The sequence below is a fragment of the Peromyscus leucopus genome, chromosome 15, assembly GCF_004664715.2.
Source record: "Peromyscus leucopus breed LL Stock chromosome 15, UCI_PerLeu_2.1, whole genome shotgun sequence".
NCBI classification, from domain to species: domain Eukaryota; kingdom Metazoa; phylum Chordata; class Mammalia; order Rodentia; family Cricetidae; genus Peromyscus; species Peromyscus leucopus.
Genome location: NC_051076.1, coordinates 8,838,002 through 8,855,381, shown reverse-complemented (window position 1 = coordinate 8,855,381; position 17,380 = coordinate 8,838,002). Strand labels below are relative to the sequence as shown.

Here is a 17,380-nt window from a genome sequence, read left to right as displayed (position 1 = left end):
AACTGTGGCCATGTCAAGAAAAATTACATGAGAAAAGTGGATTCCCAATAGCTCTACTATAAATAAAAGTAATGTTTAAAGCTAGGGAGGCCTTGTAATCAGTATTTCCTTTTTTTGTATTACTATTATACTGACTTTTACAATCCAGTAGTTTGGGCCCACGGAATGACTCCAAGGACACAAAGTTTTGCTAGCAAGCCTGACAACCCATATTCAGTTCCTGGGGTCCACATGGTGGAAGGAGAGAAGCGACTCTTACAAGTTGTCCTCTGACCTCTACACACAGGGAACGCACATGCACACACATACACACATGCACACAAAGTAAGTAGGTCATTTTCTAAAATACAGTACTTTTTCTAGTCATCAGCATAAATTGTTCACCTGTCCTTATACTTGATCTTTGGTGGTATGTAGCCCTCTGACACTTTTCAGTTAAATTTCCCTCCAAAACTTAACTTTTCTGTTAATTGGTTACTAGTCTCAAAAATAAGGTAGCAGTGCTTCCTCTACTGTTATCTGAAGATGATATGAAGGACTTCCTTGGACATACCCAATCTCTTATTTCATTCTGGTTCTTATCAACTAACAATTCAAGCAGATTGCCCGTGAAAAGGGAAGAAATCTAAGAGGTCTTAAAATTCTGACCGATTATATGTTGTGTGATATTTTGTTTGTGTTCTGACAAATAAAGCTTGCTTAATGTCAGAGGATGGAGCTAGCCACTAGTTAACCATAGAGGCCTTGAGGTCTATACAGAGAGGAAACAGGAAGTGAGAAGGCGGGGCGGAGATAGGATCTCAGCCTTTTTGGACTGGAGGAACGGGAGAGGTAGGAAGCTCTGTGGCTTCCAAGCTGCTTCTGTGATCTTTCAGGTTTTTACCTCGATAACTGACTCCGGTTTTTATTGATAATATTAATTAGATCTGTGCATCAATTATATCTAAAGATTTTTGTCTAATATTAAAGTCCAGATCATGGGTTAGGGTTTAGCTCTGAAATGTTACCCAATGCCATAAGAAGGAGTTTGTTGTTCGCTGTTTTTGAGGAAGAAGCTGGATATGGTCTGACTCCATTGATGGACTAATCCAGTGATACCTTCATAAATCCATGGGCTGCTGTGACAAAAAGAGGTAGAAGCTAGCAGAAGAGAATGTGGCCTTGGGGTTTGCCATGAGGTACTGCTCCTACTCTCTTTTCTTGCTGCCAGCCTGTTCCATGAGGTAAGCAACCTTGTCTGCCATACAGCCCTGCTACCAGGATGTCCCACCTTAACTCAAACCCAACGCAATGGCACCCAGAAACAACAGACTGAAACTTCTGAGACCACAAGTCAGAACACATCCCTTCCCCGTCCAGTTGATTTCCTCGGTGTTTTATCACAGTAACAAAAGCTGACTCACAAGCTGTTGGAGGACATATTGCCGTGTTTGAGAGCTGTAAAATGAAAAGCCTTAAACTATAGAGGTCAAGTGAGTGTGGGCGTGGACTTTGGAGAAGGCCTGCGGACAGAATCCAAGAGGCTCTGTAATCTCTCCAGCAGTGCTCTCCTTATCAGCCACAAACTAACACAGCTCCCCTGCTGACCTCATCCAGTGCTGCCCCTGGTCTTTAAGGCAGGGCGGTGAGGGGCTATTTACATAGAACTCAAGACCTAGTTCTCTTGACATGGTCCAAACTATCACTCCTTCAATGCCACGAGTGATCATTTCCAGAGGTGGGGAACAGGGCGAGTGATTGTTCACATTGACTACCCACATGCTCTGAAAGGGCGCCTAGAATCCAGCTTTTAGGTGGTCATGTGTGGTAGAGAGGAAACCATTTTCCCTTCAGGATCTCAATTTTGTCAGTTTCAAAGTGATACAGACAACCTAGTAATAAACCATATGTGTTTAGGGAAAAACACAATGGGCAGAGTAAGAAGTTACATTAAAGATTTGTTAAGAGGCATTAGAAAAAAATTAATGACATTTATTGGAGAGGTGCGTATGCATGTACTCATGGAGGCCACATGTCAACTTTTGGGAGTCAGTTCTCTCTCTCCACCCTGTGGGCCCAGAGACCAAACTCAGGTCTCGCTTGACTTCATGTACCTTTAGATGTTGAACCATCTCACCAACACAGTAATTACATACTTTCTTGGAGGATTCTTCACTGTCACTGAGGTCATGCATAGGCTAAAATTAAGTTTTAGGCACATTCCCTGTACCCACCTAGGTAGAACCAGACTGTGGGTTTTCAACATGCTCCCTTACTCTGTAGAGGCTAAAGTCAAAGAAGCTGTAGAGAGAGTAAGTGCACACTAACAAATCTCTGAGAACAGCCTTTGTCACTTTATAAGCAAGTCTGTGAGTGAAGTAAAAGAATTTGCTCTTGGGAAATGCTTTGAAAAATAGTTTTAGGGTATAATCTGGGGGGATAAAAAGAGCTCCAGCTCACAACTGCCTGTAAGTGTAGTTCTATGGGATCTGATGCCCTCTCCTGGCATCCAAAAGCCCTGCACACATGTGCATACACACACACACACAGAGAGAGAGAGAGAGAGAGAGAGAGAGAGAGAGAGAGAGAGAGAGAGGAGAGAGAACTATTTTAAAGTAGTTCTAACATTTCTGACATACTAAGAAATCCAAGGTTTGTCCAGCAGTCAGACTGTTATCAAGACCCAGCCCTTCTGGTCTTTCTAATCTGGTGTTCCCCGTGTTTCTGGAAACACCTCATTTGCAGGTCCCAGTTGGTTACTATGGGATGGTCATTATAACCAGACACTGCAAGAGGACTGCCCTAATTGGCTTATGCTAATTACCCCAGGGTTGGGGGGACAGTCTGCATTCCCGGAGCACACTGATGCCAAGCATCTGAACAAAAGCTGGCTGCTCTGACAGGAAGAGAGCGGAAGTGACAGTTGGATGGACACTCTCCGTCTCTGCCACACAACAAAGCCTGTTCTCTCTGGGGGTGATTTTTACAACTGGCTGAATTTGGCTTGAATAATCTCCTCACTGATTTACACTTCACTCTGCATTTGGGAAATCAGAGTGAAACTCTTCCAAGCCCGCATGCTCTCTTCTTAAATGAGTTTATGACCAACTCACAGGAGGAAATCGTCTCATTTCATTTCATATGCTGGAACAAGATTTAGGATGCGAATCTGGGCTTCTGGTTCTCAAAACAACAGATTGGTGGGTGCAATCTGCAGTAATCCTCCCAATAAGAACTTGCTTTGAATTCTTGAAACATTGGTCCCACTATGAAGACAGGTTAAATGCAAGCTCAAGCACATCTGGTATTTCCACCTGGATTGAGTCTGTGTTGGCAGCACAAGTTGAACATCCAACTTCTGATGTTTATCCCTCTTTCCCTGAGTTGTTTCAGAAGGAAATGGTCTACATTCAGCTCACCCATCAGAACAGTGACATTTCTCTCCTTCTCTGTGTGTCCCAGGCAATTGACTGCCAGGTCACTACATGGGCTGTATGTGGTCAGCCAGGCACAAAGGGAACAGGGAATGGCACTTTCATGACCTCCTGTTGGCTTGACTCTAAAAAGTCGACCATTAAAACAACAAACAGATGGCATCTAAAACAAATCCATCCTTGTGTAGACTTCCCCAGGACTGCTAGATCTAACAGGAGGCTGTGGGAACATTGTCAAGAACTCTGCTAGGTAGCTCAGCTGCCATTTCAAGTCAAGAGATTCTGTTCACATCAAAGGCTCCAGAATGCCCCAATGCTTTGCTAGAAAGCCTGTAACTGGAGACACCTATCCATTCTCCCACCCATACAAAGAAGCACCAGAGAAAACCAATGTGGAGAGCTGGGATTCCCCGTTCCTACTACACTGACATTTTCTTCTGGGAATCAAGATGTCACATTTTCAAGTGTATCATTTGGGTAAATCCCTAACAGAAACCCTGTGGGTTCAAATGGAACTCTGAAAAGAACTTGATTAGCAAGCAAGCAAGTTATTCAACATCTGCAGGCCTTTACTCTATTGAGATGGTATATGCAAATAATGAAAAGCTGTGGACCAGATATGATAACTTATAACTGTAATCCCAGAACTCAGGAAACTGGAGCAGGAGGACAGGCAGGAGTCTGAGCCTGCCCTAAGCTACACAGTGAGTTCCAGGCCATTCTAGATTACAGAGTGAGACCACATTTCAGTATCCAAAAAGTTAAAAATAAAATAATGGCTGAGGGTGTAGCTCGGTGCAGAGAGCTTACCCGGGTTCCTAGGTTCTATCATTGTATGGCCATAATGTTAAAATCAAAAGAAAAGCAGGGAGTTCTCGGTGTGTGGGGGATTAGATTCTCTGGTTTGTTTTAAAAGTGAACAATCTGCCTAGCAAACAGAGCCCAGGTCACAGGGGATGAATGAGATAAAGCATTTGAAATGGCAAGGACCAGGTCTGGCAAGCAGGATTTTACACATTAGCCTTGGGGTCATCCATTAGAGACCCAGGGCAGAAGGATAAACATAATAACCTCATTCATCTGCCAGGTTAGTGGGCATTCTTGGGGTTTGAACTCAATCTACAAGTGAACAAACTATATAAGGTTTGGGGGTACATCTCTCTGTGAGTTCCTAAAATACCAACAAAATAAGTCATATCTGTGTACATACACACACATACACACACACACACACACACACACAGAGAGAGAGAGCCAAAGCAGTTTTACCCCAATAAAATAACTATTGTGCATGTATAGACACACCAGCACCACACCAACAAAGTAAGCTATTTCCATGTGCATGCAGACATGCTAGTATCATAACAGACTAAGCCACCTCCATGAACACCCCCAGACATGCCCACATTAGAGGGTTGCTTTTGGCCACAATGTCAGAGCCAACGTTAAGGACATCGCTCCCTTCTGGGAGCAGCTGCTGAGCTGGCAAGGTGGCAGACATAAGTCTGCATCCCATTTGTCTATCTTGAGACCATTATGCTATTCCTGTGAACTGGCACAAAAGAGGAAGAGAAGCGCGGGGGCACATAGCAAAAAAGATTACAGGGAAGCAAAATGCGTCTCGGGCAACCTCATTCTTAAAATCTGTTTTCCATAGCACTATGAATGGAGGTTTGTATAGTTGCCACAAATCTAATTGCCATTTTGACATATTATGAGCTAAATTTGCTTTCTACTTCAATTTAGGTACAATTTGCAATGTTGTTTCTATAAGGAAATCTATTCTGAGTTCTAAACAACCAATTTAAATATGAACTTAAAGAGCACAACTCATTTGTAAGTAAAATTGCAGCAATTGTTTTCTTTGGGTATTTTTAATGAGCTAAACAAAAAAAATGAAAAGTATATGGCTCATTTGCATGATTAGCAATTAAATGCTATACACAAATCTGTGGTGAATTAAACTTCTTTGCTAAGTCCAGGTTTAGTTGTATACAGACTGGTCTCCAGTCATCTTTTAGAGAACTGAACTTGATCTAAAACTAACCTATCATGTTGGAGGAACACACTTTTTCTAACAATTCTAGCTTCAATGTTTTTAAAAGTTAGGGATGGGGAAATGACTCAGTGGGTAAGCATGCTTGCTGCCCCAGCATGAGGGCCTGAGTTCAAATCCCTGGCACCCACATAAAAAGCTGGGCTTGATAGCACATCAGTAACTGCAGAATAGTGGGGGACAGAGGTGAGAGGACCACTGGGGCATGCCAGTCACCAGCCTAACTCTATGTTCAGTGAGACACCCAATCTCAAGGGACTAAGGCAGGAAGCTGGACATCAGACGTCCTCCTCTGGTGGCCACACTTGCTTTTGCATATGGGCAGTCTTGCAGTCAGCTCAGCTCATGACCCTGCTGCCATGCCTTCCCTGTCATCAAATACAGCCCCTCGATTCAGGTCAAAATAAACCTCTCCTCCCTCAAGACTTCCTGTTGGGTGTTGAGTATAGCAACAGGAAGTAACTAATACATGGCATCTTTCATCACATGAGAATAACCACATTCTACAAGGTTGATGGGAAGCACCTTCAATGTTAAACATGGTCCAGATCTACGAGTCAGAGCTCTACCAGGGACTGCTACTTCATCTTGGCCACGGGAGGCCAAAGCCTGGACCTCACACGTCAGACTTGAAAAAAACACCAACATGACTGGAGATGTACTTTCACATCCAAATAATGGATAAGAGATCACAATTCAAATGTCCTCAAATGCCAGCTAGCACCTGCCAACTCCAGGTTGTCAGTGTCCTCTTTAATACAACACCCACCCCAACTTCCAACCACAAGAGCACTGCGAAGAACATGGGGCCGTGAACCTGGGACTGGTGGAACCAGCCACTTTGTCTTCCATGTAAATTACTTTTATGATGTATTGCTAGCCTTCAAGTGATTTTGAAAGAACCCAGAAATTCCAAAACGACAACCAATGTTCTAAGTCCCTGAAAGTAGTTAGAAGTCATTTGCAGACTCAATCCATTGCCCCTTGTAGACTAAAGGAGTGCCCTAAATTTTCCAGGTCAATACATCTAGAAACTTAACAGCACTGAAAAGACAGATCAATTTGGAATTAAATGAGAAAACTCAAATGAATCTTGGAGGTAAACACACTGGGGTGTGTGTGTAGGGGGTTGGTTCCTAAGCAACCAGGCTACACTTGAACCTCAGATGTCACTCCCTCACTGAATATGCTGTCCCACAGGAATCCTGACAACGGTCACAAACACAAACAGCCATTTCAGTTCCAACTCAAGGAAAATTTCTTTCTACCACACCATTCCCTTCATTGTGCAGATGAGAACTAAATCCCCAGATCTCTGAACTTGATTTGTTTGCCCATATAAATCAGCTGGTGTTCTATTAGTAACTCAGCCACTCTTTAAGACACTGGAACCAACACACTTGTTTTCCATTACATATACAGCCCAAGCTCAGGACCCATGCTGCCAACTTTCAACAATTCTGATTATAAAAAGTGTTAGTCATTTTTAGGATCCAACTTTCATATTCACAGGAAAATAACTGCTATCCCTCTAAATGGTGAGTTAACTTTGAGGTTAGGCCATCCAAAGACAAAGAGCCATATAAACCAGGGCCACCTAGCTGTTATATGAGACCTAAGCACAGCTCTTAAAACTGTGGGTGGCAACTCATGTAACTTAATTGGGGTTAGGGGGTCACACTACAGCTCAGACTCGACACTATTACGTGATGTGAATTGCAGTGTTTTTACATTCAACACTTTTTACACTGCATATTAAGGTTTCTGCTGTTATAAAAACAATGGTTTGCAGACAACAGAAACTTAGTATTTTCCTGTGGTCATTCTTTAGCATGTATCAAGTTGCATTATCTTTGGATTGATTTTAAATTTGTACTATTCTGGTATGCACATGCGTGTTTGGAGATGAGAGAGACTTTGTGAAGCTTGTCCTCTTCAGATAATCAGGTTTGGGCCCACTGAACAATCTCACCAACTCCAGAATATTTGGTTTTAAAAAATGCTGTTTGAGCCGGGCAGTGGTGGCGCCTGCCTTTAATTCCAGCACTTGAGAGGCAGAGGCAGACAGATCTCAGTGAGTTCGAGGTCAGCCTTCTACAAAGTGAGTTCCAGGACAGCGAGGGCTGTTACACAGGGAAACCCTGCCATGTAAAAAAAAAAAAAAAGTTGTTTAACTCATAACATACACACACACACACACACACACACACACACACACACACACAATTTTTAAATGAATTTTGGCTTCAGATTGGGACAGAATTTATATTTCTGAAATGGCTCTGAATATACTTACACCATCTTGTACTACATATTTATGTGGAGCAGGGTTCCCACTGATGATTATAAAATGGGAGCATCAGTCAACTCAGGGAAATATTGAATGCTCTTACATCCTGCAGTAACAAAGGCTCAGCTAAGATTTCATTCTTTATATAAAATAAAGATACTCATTCATCTCATTGGGAAGCAAATTTGCTTCTTTGGAAAAAATGGTTAAATCATATTTACATCAAAAGATTTTAGGTTTTGCTTTGCTGGTAGTACGAGGATCAAACTCCATTCCTTGAGCATATTATACAATACTTGAACAAAGAGTCACATCCCCATTAGCCTAAAATAAACTTACAGTTTATCAGCAGGCATCTGATTATTTTATATATCAGGTAGTCTCATGGGAAAAGGGATCACAAGTACTCATGTTTTAAGTACTGACCTACCGGGCATGGTGGCATACTCATTTCACCCCGGTACTTTGGAGACACAGGCAGGCAGATGAGTTGTAGGCCAGCCAGTCTACACAGTGAATCTGTCATTACAATCTCACTCCATACACAGCATGCTCCGGAATGTGCCCACACATGACTGGTGTTTCACCAATGAAAGCCTTTTGCTTTCTATCCAGACATTGCTTTAAGAACCACCTTCAACATGCCCCTCATTGCTGCAACTAACAAACCATTCTTTACCCTCAGCTTCACACTCGAGCGAAGGACGAACCCATTGCTTCTAGTAATGGAAGCATTCCACGTCACAACAGAGCTATGGGGGACCTACGAAAAGAGGACCCTGGAAAGTACTCAGCAACACCCTGTGTGGGATCTTTCACGGGAGGCATTCCTTAAAACTGCTGGCCTGACCCCAGCAGTCCCTCCTTGGAACCGCTTGGGACTGTGCCAGCACACTTTCAAGAAGATGGATACTGTTCAGCTTAACGTTAGTGGTTTATCTTCCAACAGTGGAACTACTGTGGAACAATATTTGAACACTGTAAACATGTACTGCTCTCATTGTTAATAAAAAGCTGATTGGCTGATGGCTAGGCAGGATTTTAGGGGCAGAGAGAAGGCTGGGAAGGAGGGCAGAGTCAGAGGAGTCACTAGGAGACACAGAGGGAGCAATACTTGGAGGACAGGTAAAGCCACGAGCCACAGGACAATATTTAAATTAATAAAAATCGGTTAATTTAAATTGTGAGAGCAAGTTAGTAATAAGCCTGAGCTATCAGCTGAGCATTCATAATATTAAGTCTCCATGTCAGTTATTTGGGAACTGGCGGGCAGGAAAGAAAAGTCTGCCTACATGGAACCATACTGGAGACATTTTTTTAAATGTCTATTTGTGAAGGCTAGGATACCAATCTGAACTGAAAACCAAGAATAAATTATCTATTAATTTAAATCCTGAAAACCTTTACCCTTATTCAAGGGCACAGGGGCTTAGTCAAGAGTTTTAATGTGGGTCAAATGCCTCCATCTTTACAACAGATAGATAGAAACAATTCTTGTACCTTTGCTGATGTGATTTAATGAGGACAAGGTATCCATACTTTTATACCATGTGTATGACCAACATTCCAAATTATGTCTCATATTCAGTAAGCATACTGGTATTCAAATATCTGTACCAATTGTTCAAACATCTTAACATTACATGGTGCCACTAGTCACAATGCTTTTATACTTACAAAATAATTTTTACAAAGATTTTTATGAGAACATATTTTAATATATCACCAAATACAGCCATGTATACCAAAAGAACTATGATGACTTTAACAAGAAAAATATAGTGAATGTAAACATGATCTACATCACCTCTAAGGTGTCTGCAACAATCAGACTAACTAGAAATAAATACACACCCCAATGCTCCCCACACATTATATACAGGTTATATGAGCAGGGGTTATGAAACACATTGAAAGAATGAAGACACCACATTCACACAGGTTCTCCTCATTTTACTCAGCTCAAATTCTTGATCTACAACTATTTCACACCTAACACTTTACACAGGAAGATCCTAAATCAAATCATTGCAGGGTTTTCTAAGTGTAAATTCATACAAGCAAGTCACTATGGTGCTTTCCATTTAATTGCAGCAAATTCTCAAGCTCTATCCACAACTATTTACACCGTGCTTAAGAACAAGTAGGTAATAGGTAGGTGCTTCCAAACTTTTCCCATCTTACGAATGGAGAGACATGAAGGCCACGTAGAGCATTAGGATTCAGTTATTTTTTAGTGATAGTGTTTGTGGCTCAAAGACAAGTCCCCACAGGCAGACTGGTTTGAATACTGCCACCTTCTGCAACCCTGACAGTTCACTGGACATGGCAGTTTTCGTTGTTTCTCTGGTCAGGCCCAGCAGCTGGGCTGGAGGCAGGGTAGCCCTGCTTGACCCTCAGGCCCTCCTTGGGGCTCTCTGCGGAGTTTCTCCCAGGAACATTACTGGCTGTGACAGACTTCTCTAGGTGTTCTGGGAAGGCAGTGTGTAAATCCCCCGAGCTCTGTTGAACAACCTTGACCTGCAACATACATAATTTGTTAGAGGTTCAAAATCACATCTACATTTTCCAGTGGGTTCAAAATCACAGTCACATTTTTTGGTGGTTGTCATTGTTTTGTTCTATAGGGGATTGAACCAAGGATGTTATACATGCTAGGCAAGTGGCCCACCAGTGACCTACATTCTCAGCCCTATTTTTACTTTGGATTTGAAATAGAGGTTCATTACATTGCCCAGGCTAGCCCTAAACTCACTCTATAGGCCAGAGAGACCTTGAACTTGTGATCCACATGCTTCAGCCTCCCTCACTGGTGGAGTTAGAGGTCTGTACCATCAGGCCTGCTCACATTCCCACTCCCAAGGGATGAAACTGATCACCTAGGTCAGCTCTTCTGTAGGGGGGAATAAAATTTCAATATCTTCCTCCCTGAAAGCAAGAGTTAAACCTGACTCATTGGTCCTGAATCCCTGCTGCATTCACAGTAAGTGCAATACAAATGCATAAAACTGACTTCAGGGGGAAAAAACTATTTGCAACATGTCAAATACCTAGGACCCATATTGAAGTATCACACTCTCTTTTCTTTCTTTCTTTTTTTTTTTTTTTTTTTTTTTTTTTTTTGGTTTTTCAACACAGGGTTTCTCTGTGTAGTCCTGGAATTCACTCTGTAGACCAGGCTGGCAAACTCTCAGAGATCCACCTGCCCCTGCCTCCCAAGCACTGCCAGGCTCTCAATCACTCTTTTAATAGTGTTGTTTCCATACTGGATTTGGAAGACAGTTATGCTAATAATGAAGTCCAGAAAAAATAAATCTCTCATGATGTTGTATCTTTTAGATGAAAGCAGTTATACCAGAAAACGAAACTTTAAGAAATGGTTAAGATGTTGATGTAGTTAAGTCAAAATTTATGATATATAGAATAATGAGGAAAAATCAGGTATGAGAATAAGGTCAAGAAGGGCTGGGGAGAAGGCTATTTATGAAGTGCTTGCCCTGTAAACATGAGGACCTATGTGCAATCCCCAGAATCCAAATAAAAAGGCTGGGCATGATAGTGCTCTAGGGATTGCTGGCTCAACAGCTGATTCTACTTGGTGAGCTCCAGACCAATAAAAGATCCTGTCCCAAAATAAGGTGAAAGACAAGGAGGTACATAAACAAGAAATTAAAAGCAAGAATGGAAGTTTCATATGCAGGATCTTCAGAAGAAAACAGAGCAACAAGGTGAGAGACTCGAGATCAGGAGTTCAAGACTAGCCTGCACAATAGTGAGATGCAGCTAAAAATGAAACAAAGCAAAAGACAGCCAGATACCTAAGGGGCCCAGCGAGGCCTGCCAACCTAGCTACTCAGGAGGCTAAGGGAAGAGAACAGCAGTTTACAAGGCCTGCTTGAACTGGCTACAGAGTAAATTCCGGCCAGCCAGGCAACTTGGAGAGACGCTGTCTTAAAAACTAAAATTAAAAGGAGGGCTAGGAAAGGAGCTCAGTGGTAGAGAATTTGCCTAAATGCACAAAGCCCTATGTTCAATTCTGCCTAGTACTGCACGTCACCCTCCAAAAACGAAAAGATTAATGAAAATTTCAAAAGAATAACTATTTTGCAAGTACAGCTAGGTCTTCAGTGCAAGTGTCCCAAGAAAAACTACACGACAGACACTCCCTAAGTAAGATTTCCAGGTACCATTTTGAAATAGGAAAAAAGAATGGAGCTTCTTTTTCCATTCATATTTTCTCTACAGGAAGCATGTGACTTTAAAGGGCAGTTAGAGATGCTGCATTACAAAAAACACAGCAAATTTCAAAGCCTGCTTCTATCTCAGATCATGTGCACAGGACACTGACAAACCAGTAGCCAAAGACCAGGAGTTGGTGGGAAATTATCCCGTGTGAAAAGTTGAAGGGAGAAAGTTTTATCGGTACTACCATTATTTTTTCTTTTTAAGGGAAGCAATCAGACCACGACAAGGGTTTCCCTTGAATCTATCAGTCACAGGGACATTAAGTGTTTAGGTGCATTCAGCAAAAGAAAAAAGGAGGAAAGCAGGGGGAATGACGGATCAGAGACAAGGAACTGAGACAGCAAGACCCAACCAAGTGACTGCAGAACATTCCTTGGCTCTTCTGACATGGAACTGAGTCAGTTACACTCTGTGATCAGAATGTCAAGTGTGAGTGTGATGCTCATGTAGACAGTCCGCTTCTGAATGGCCCATAACCAGGCAAGGCCCTGAGTCTATCGGACAGTGCCACTCCCCATCTCACCAGCGATGTCTGCAGACAGAATGGGGAGAGAATAGAGATGTGGGCAACTTGCTAGAAATGAGTCCTACTGGCAGGGGATTGGGGGGTGGGCTGCAATGTCCTCAAAGATCTGTTAACTGACCCTCTGCTCAAGGCCATCACTACTATCCATGTGGACAGCCCACCAAGCAGAAGCAGTCAGGGAATCAAGTCTATATATATAAACAGCAGCTCCTTTGTCTCCGGCAGAGTAGGATTTCCTGGGCTTCCTCATCTCAGAGACAGGATGAACACAACAATGCACCCAATGCATCTTCCCTACCTTGAATTCATCAGATATTAATAAATGACTAAGGAGCTGCCTTGAACTCAGCTTTCACCTTAGAGGAGAATTTACAGTTTTGAGTGTCAAAGTACCTGCTTTAGTAAACAAAATCTTGTTCTGTATTTTTTAAACTAAATGATGAAACATACTTGTATTTTTTTACAGAACATCTCAGAAAATGCTGACTTAAAGTGAAAATGAGTAGGCTATGTTTTTAAAATGTGAATCTAATCAGAAAGTCTCCTAGACCCTCTTTTCAAGAGGACCCCCTGCCATTCTTCAAGTGCAGAAAACTGCTTTGTAATTCATAACTGCTGGTGCCAACTAGACTGCATGTAGCTATGCAGAGAACACAAATCTGCAGGAAACCATGGTTACTGCTCTGTACCATCAGGCTCCCTCCACAGCAGTGTGGGGTGCAGGCCCCCTAGTGTGCAAAACTCTTTCTCCCAGGAACTAAATCTCAACACCACATGCAAACTGCTTTTACCATCAATCCCTTATAGAAGGAGGGAGGGAGGGAGGGAAGAAAAGGCCCTGTGGTGACTTCATAGGACAGTTTCCTATCTTTATAAAAATCTTATTATGAAAGTCACTCAAGGTAACATACACAGCTCCATTTATCCCACAACCATTTGCTAAATGTCAGACTTTTCATTAGCCATGATGACACAGGCAACCCAGACATAACTAGTTACATACTGCAAATCAGAAGACAGATACTTGAGCAAGCAGTACCAAGGGAATAAGGACCTTTTGACAGTGGAGTCCAGATCCTAGCTTAGTGCTGGTTTCCTTGTAAGGGAGCCTGACATATAGAACATCTGTATCACATAAGCCTCAGAGAGGAAGGAGTAGGATTTTTTTTTTTTTAACTGAGGGGGGACAGGGAGCTCCCTAACACCTATCTAGAAAATGGCAGTCTATAATAGCACCGATACCTGATTCCTAGCCTTGTGGCTATGCCATCAGCTCTGGTCAAGCTTCCCAGCTTCCCTCCTTCAGGGAACCTGCTACTCCACAGAGCTTCCTCAGCAGTGGGGGAAGTCAGGACCCACTCTACTGTACTCCAATATTGTTGGCAGTGCCAACAGTTGATTCCAAGTGAGAGAGGGAAACAGACACTAATTGAGGAGAAGGAGAAAACTGCACAGGATGATAGACTACTTCAACCATGAAGAGTGGCCAGCTCCATTCCAGTGTATGAAAAGTTTAAGACCCTTCCTCACTGTTAAATTAACTTTAACTTACAAGCTATAAGAAAACGTATGACAAGGTTTAACTATATATAGCATTTCCACATCAATCAAACAAACCAATTTGCAGTGTGTTGCTGTTTTGATACAACCAATCACCAATGTTTCTGGATTCTGACACCTAGGAGCCACTAACTACACTTGTGAAAAACCTTTTTGGTTACTTGAAGGTTATCTGATGGCATACTTAAATTCTGACAAGTGAGCAAACTAACATCACAAATTTAAAACTTCCTGAAGTTACTTTAGAAATTTCTAAGACTATTCCCATGGTTCCCAGTTTGAGAACTACAACAAGCTGCAAGAGAGAGGTGTGAACTGTGGAGGTTCCAGTCTTTCAGGAACGTCACCTTCTTGGTCCATTCGCCCAGTGGGAGAGCTCAACAAAGACACCTGAGGGAGGGAGGAACAGTAGTGGGTGCAGCTCAGTTAGCACAGTGCCCCAGGGTGCACATCTCTAATGCCAGCACTTAGGAGGTGGAGGCAGAAAGATCAGAGTTCAAGGCCAGCCTTGGCTACACAATGACTTTAAGCCAAGCCTGGGATTTAAAAAGAAAAGTTAAGTAAGACACATGTACTGTGTGCAGAAATGGTGCTGCTAGTATGATTACAGTATTATGAATAAAAATCAGCTGAGCATATATTCTCCACCTTTTGTACAATGTAAAGAATAAAGTCCACAGAGAATCAGAAGCTTTGATGGGAGATGAATAGAGTGAAAAACCCAGTGACCAGAACCCGGGGCCCAAAGGAAAACAAACTCTTTCAACCTTTTAAGCCATGCTTGAAAGTCTCTTACAAATGTGCTGAGGTTCCCGTAACACCCCTTCCTAGGCAGCTATTTACAAGCAGTCCTTTAGGTAGAGGAGGAGATTAGGCCTCAGGAAACTGAAATGTATCTATCCTTGGACTTGCTCACTCAGGCCGAGTCAAATACTGCAGCAGCCAACCCTGGGTCATCTAACAGACTTCCAGGCTGGCAGGCAGGAAATGACATTCACAGATTACCTTTTGTGATCTGCTGCCACCAGCTGTTGGTTTTGAGGACTCTGCAATGTTTTCTTTGCCTGGTATTGGTGAGGATCCCACTAACTTCTGTGCGGCAAGGCGGGGGCTGGTTCTGGTTGCCATGGTTGTTCTCCGCAGGATATATGGACTTGTCTTTCCTGTAGGAATGTCAGCAAACCCTAAGGGCAAAAGGGCTGCTTGTCAGTAATGGCATTCATTAGGGACTTTCTGTTTTAGCTGGGCTAACAATGGAGTACAGATGCTTGTATGTGTACAAAGTTTCAATAACGGTAAAAATAACTGCAAAACATAGTTTCTCCCCAGTCATAGAGAACAATGTATTTATTACACTACATAATGGCACTCAGGAGGCAGAGCTAGGCGGATCTCTCTGAGTTTGAGGCCAGCCTAGTCTACAGAGCAAGATCCAGGACAGGCACCAAAACTACACAGAGAAGCCCCATCTGGAAAAACCAAACAAAGAAAAAGAAAAGAAAGATAAAAAATTTAAAGACACCAAGATGGGAAAAAGGATCAGGGAGAATCACATAAAAAAATAAAAAGTCTTGCTTCTTCTACGTGGTTGCATTATCTTGCAGTCTCTAAGACAGGAGGGACATTTAACACAGCTGACAAGGTCAGCTCTCGTCTGGAAAGGGAGAATGGAAACTAACAGTGACTTCAAGACTTGAAGTCTTCTTATTTGCTCATAGTCTCCCTCCAGGAAAGGAACTGACCTGACTGCTGACAAGAAGAGAAGGCTAATCACAAAGACACTCCACAGGGCCCTCCACAGTGGCCTTCAGATCGAACTACAGGCAATGCTCTCAATTCCTTACGAATACATCATTTACAGGACAGCTAGCTAAATACTTTGGAACATAACTCCTCCCATCAGCTTTGACTTCAAGGTGTAGGGCCAAAGATCCAACCTGCTATAGATATTTTCTTTTTTAACAGAACCACACGACTGAAGCTGGGTATGGTGGCACAAGTCTATAATCCTAGCACAAAGAGGCTAAGACAGAAATGCTTCAAGATCAAGACCAGCCTGGGCTCCACAGTAAGATTCTGTCTCAAATATCATAAAGAATTAAAAATCAAGACCGAATTAACAGGGGGAAAGTCTGCTTATGTCTTAGAGACTGCAGCAATATCAAATAGCTATGAAAATTGGAAACTTTTCCTTCCAGGTCAGTGTCAACCAGCCTACTTGTCCCGCTCACATGGCTCAAGAAAGGAAAAGCTGATTGAAAAACCAGCAATTCCTGAGGGACTTTCAGCAGCCATTTTCCAAACCTCCCAGCTCTTTTTGTAGTGCTGTAGTTAATCTTAGACACTTGTTTTCTCGCCAATTTAAAAATGAACTAGTCTTGCCGGGCGGTGGTGGCGCATGCCTTTAATCCCAGCACTTGGAAGGCAGAGCCAGGCGGATCTCTGTGAGTTCGAGGCCAGCCTGGACTACCAAGTGAGTCCCAGGAAAGGCGCAAAGCTACACAGAGAAACCCTGTCTCGAGAAAAAAAAAAAAAAAAAAAAAAAAAAAAAATGAACTAGTCTCTCCAAGCAGCTAGCGCTATTATACAATAACTGAAAAACCTAAAAAGTAAAGGTTTCTATCTTTCCACATACTGATTTTTATGTGAAATCTCAAACTTTTGTGTTTTAATGCTAGGAATTGAATAAAGGGCCACATGCAAGCTAAGCATATATATGATCTACACCCTCAGCCCTGTTTATTCTGTATGTGAACTATACATACCTTTTCTTACGACTTCTGGGAGTCCCTCTAGCTCAAACTTAGTCTCTTCCTTGTCTTCAGTAGTGTGAACACTACTACTGACTGCTTTCCTGCTTTTTTTAGAAAATGTCTCTGGTGTACAAGGTGTTGTCCCACTACCATTCTCCCAAATTCCACTGGACCTCTGCCTCTTGCCTGAAGTTTTATTTTGGCCAGATGTTGACTTCTCACTGACAGAAGTGGTTGGAGATGGTCCTGGAACCGAAGAATCCAGTGAAGGAGAACAGTGGAGATGCCGTCTGGATTGCTGTGAACTCAGATGAGCAACTTGTATTTCTAGCATCTCTTTGGCTTTCTCTAACTCCTCAAGGCTTACAAGCAGGGAACAGTACTTATCCAAGTACTTATCTGCTTCTTTGATTTTTTCTTCAAGATTTTCTTTCAGCTCTTTGTTTTCAGTCATTAATTTCTCTACATTACCACCCACAACAGAATCTGTGGGAAACAAAGTGATATATCACACATAACTTGCTGCTGCTCACAGTT

At 42.4% G+C, this 17,380-nt stretch overlaps 1 protein-coding gene across 1 annotated transcript in view; it reads right to left on the bottom strand.

Annotated features, from left to right (window-relative positions):
* Positions 1-9,253: 9,253 nt before the first annotated feature.
* The window catches only part of Cenpf (centromere protein F), a 46,125-nt gene continuing 37,998 nt past the window's right edge, over positions 9,254-17,380 (bottom strand). Inside the window, 3 exon segments of the mRNA XM_028876763.2 lie at positions 9,254-10,279; positions 15,096-15,274; positions 16,856-17,329. Coding sequence (XP_028732596.1) covers positions 10,076-10,279; positions 15,096-15,274; positions 16,856-17,329 — 857 coding nt within the window. The 3' untranslated portion in view covers positions 9,254-10,075.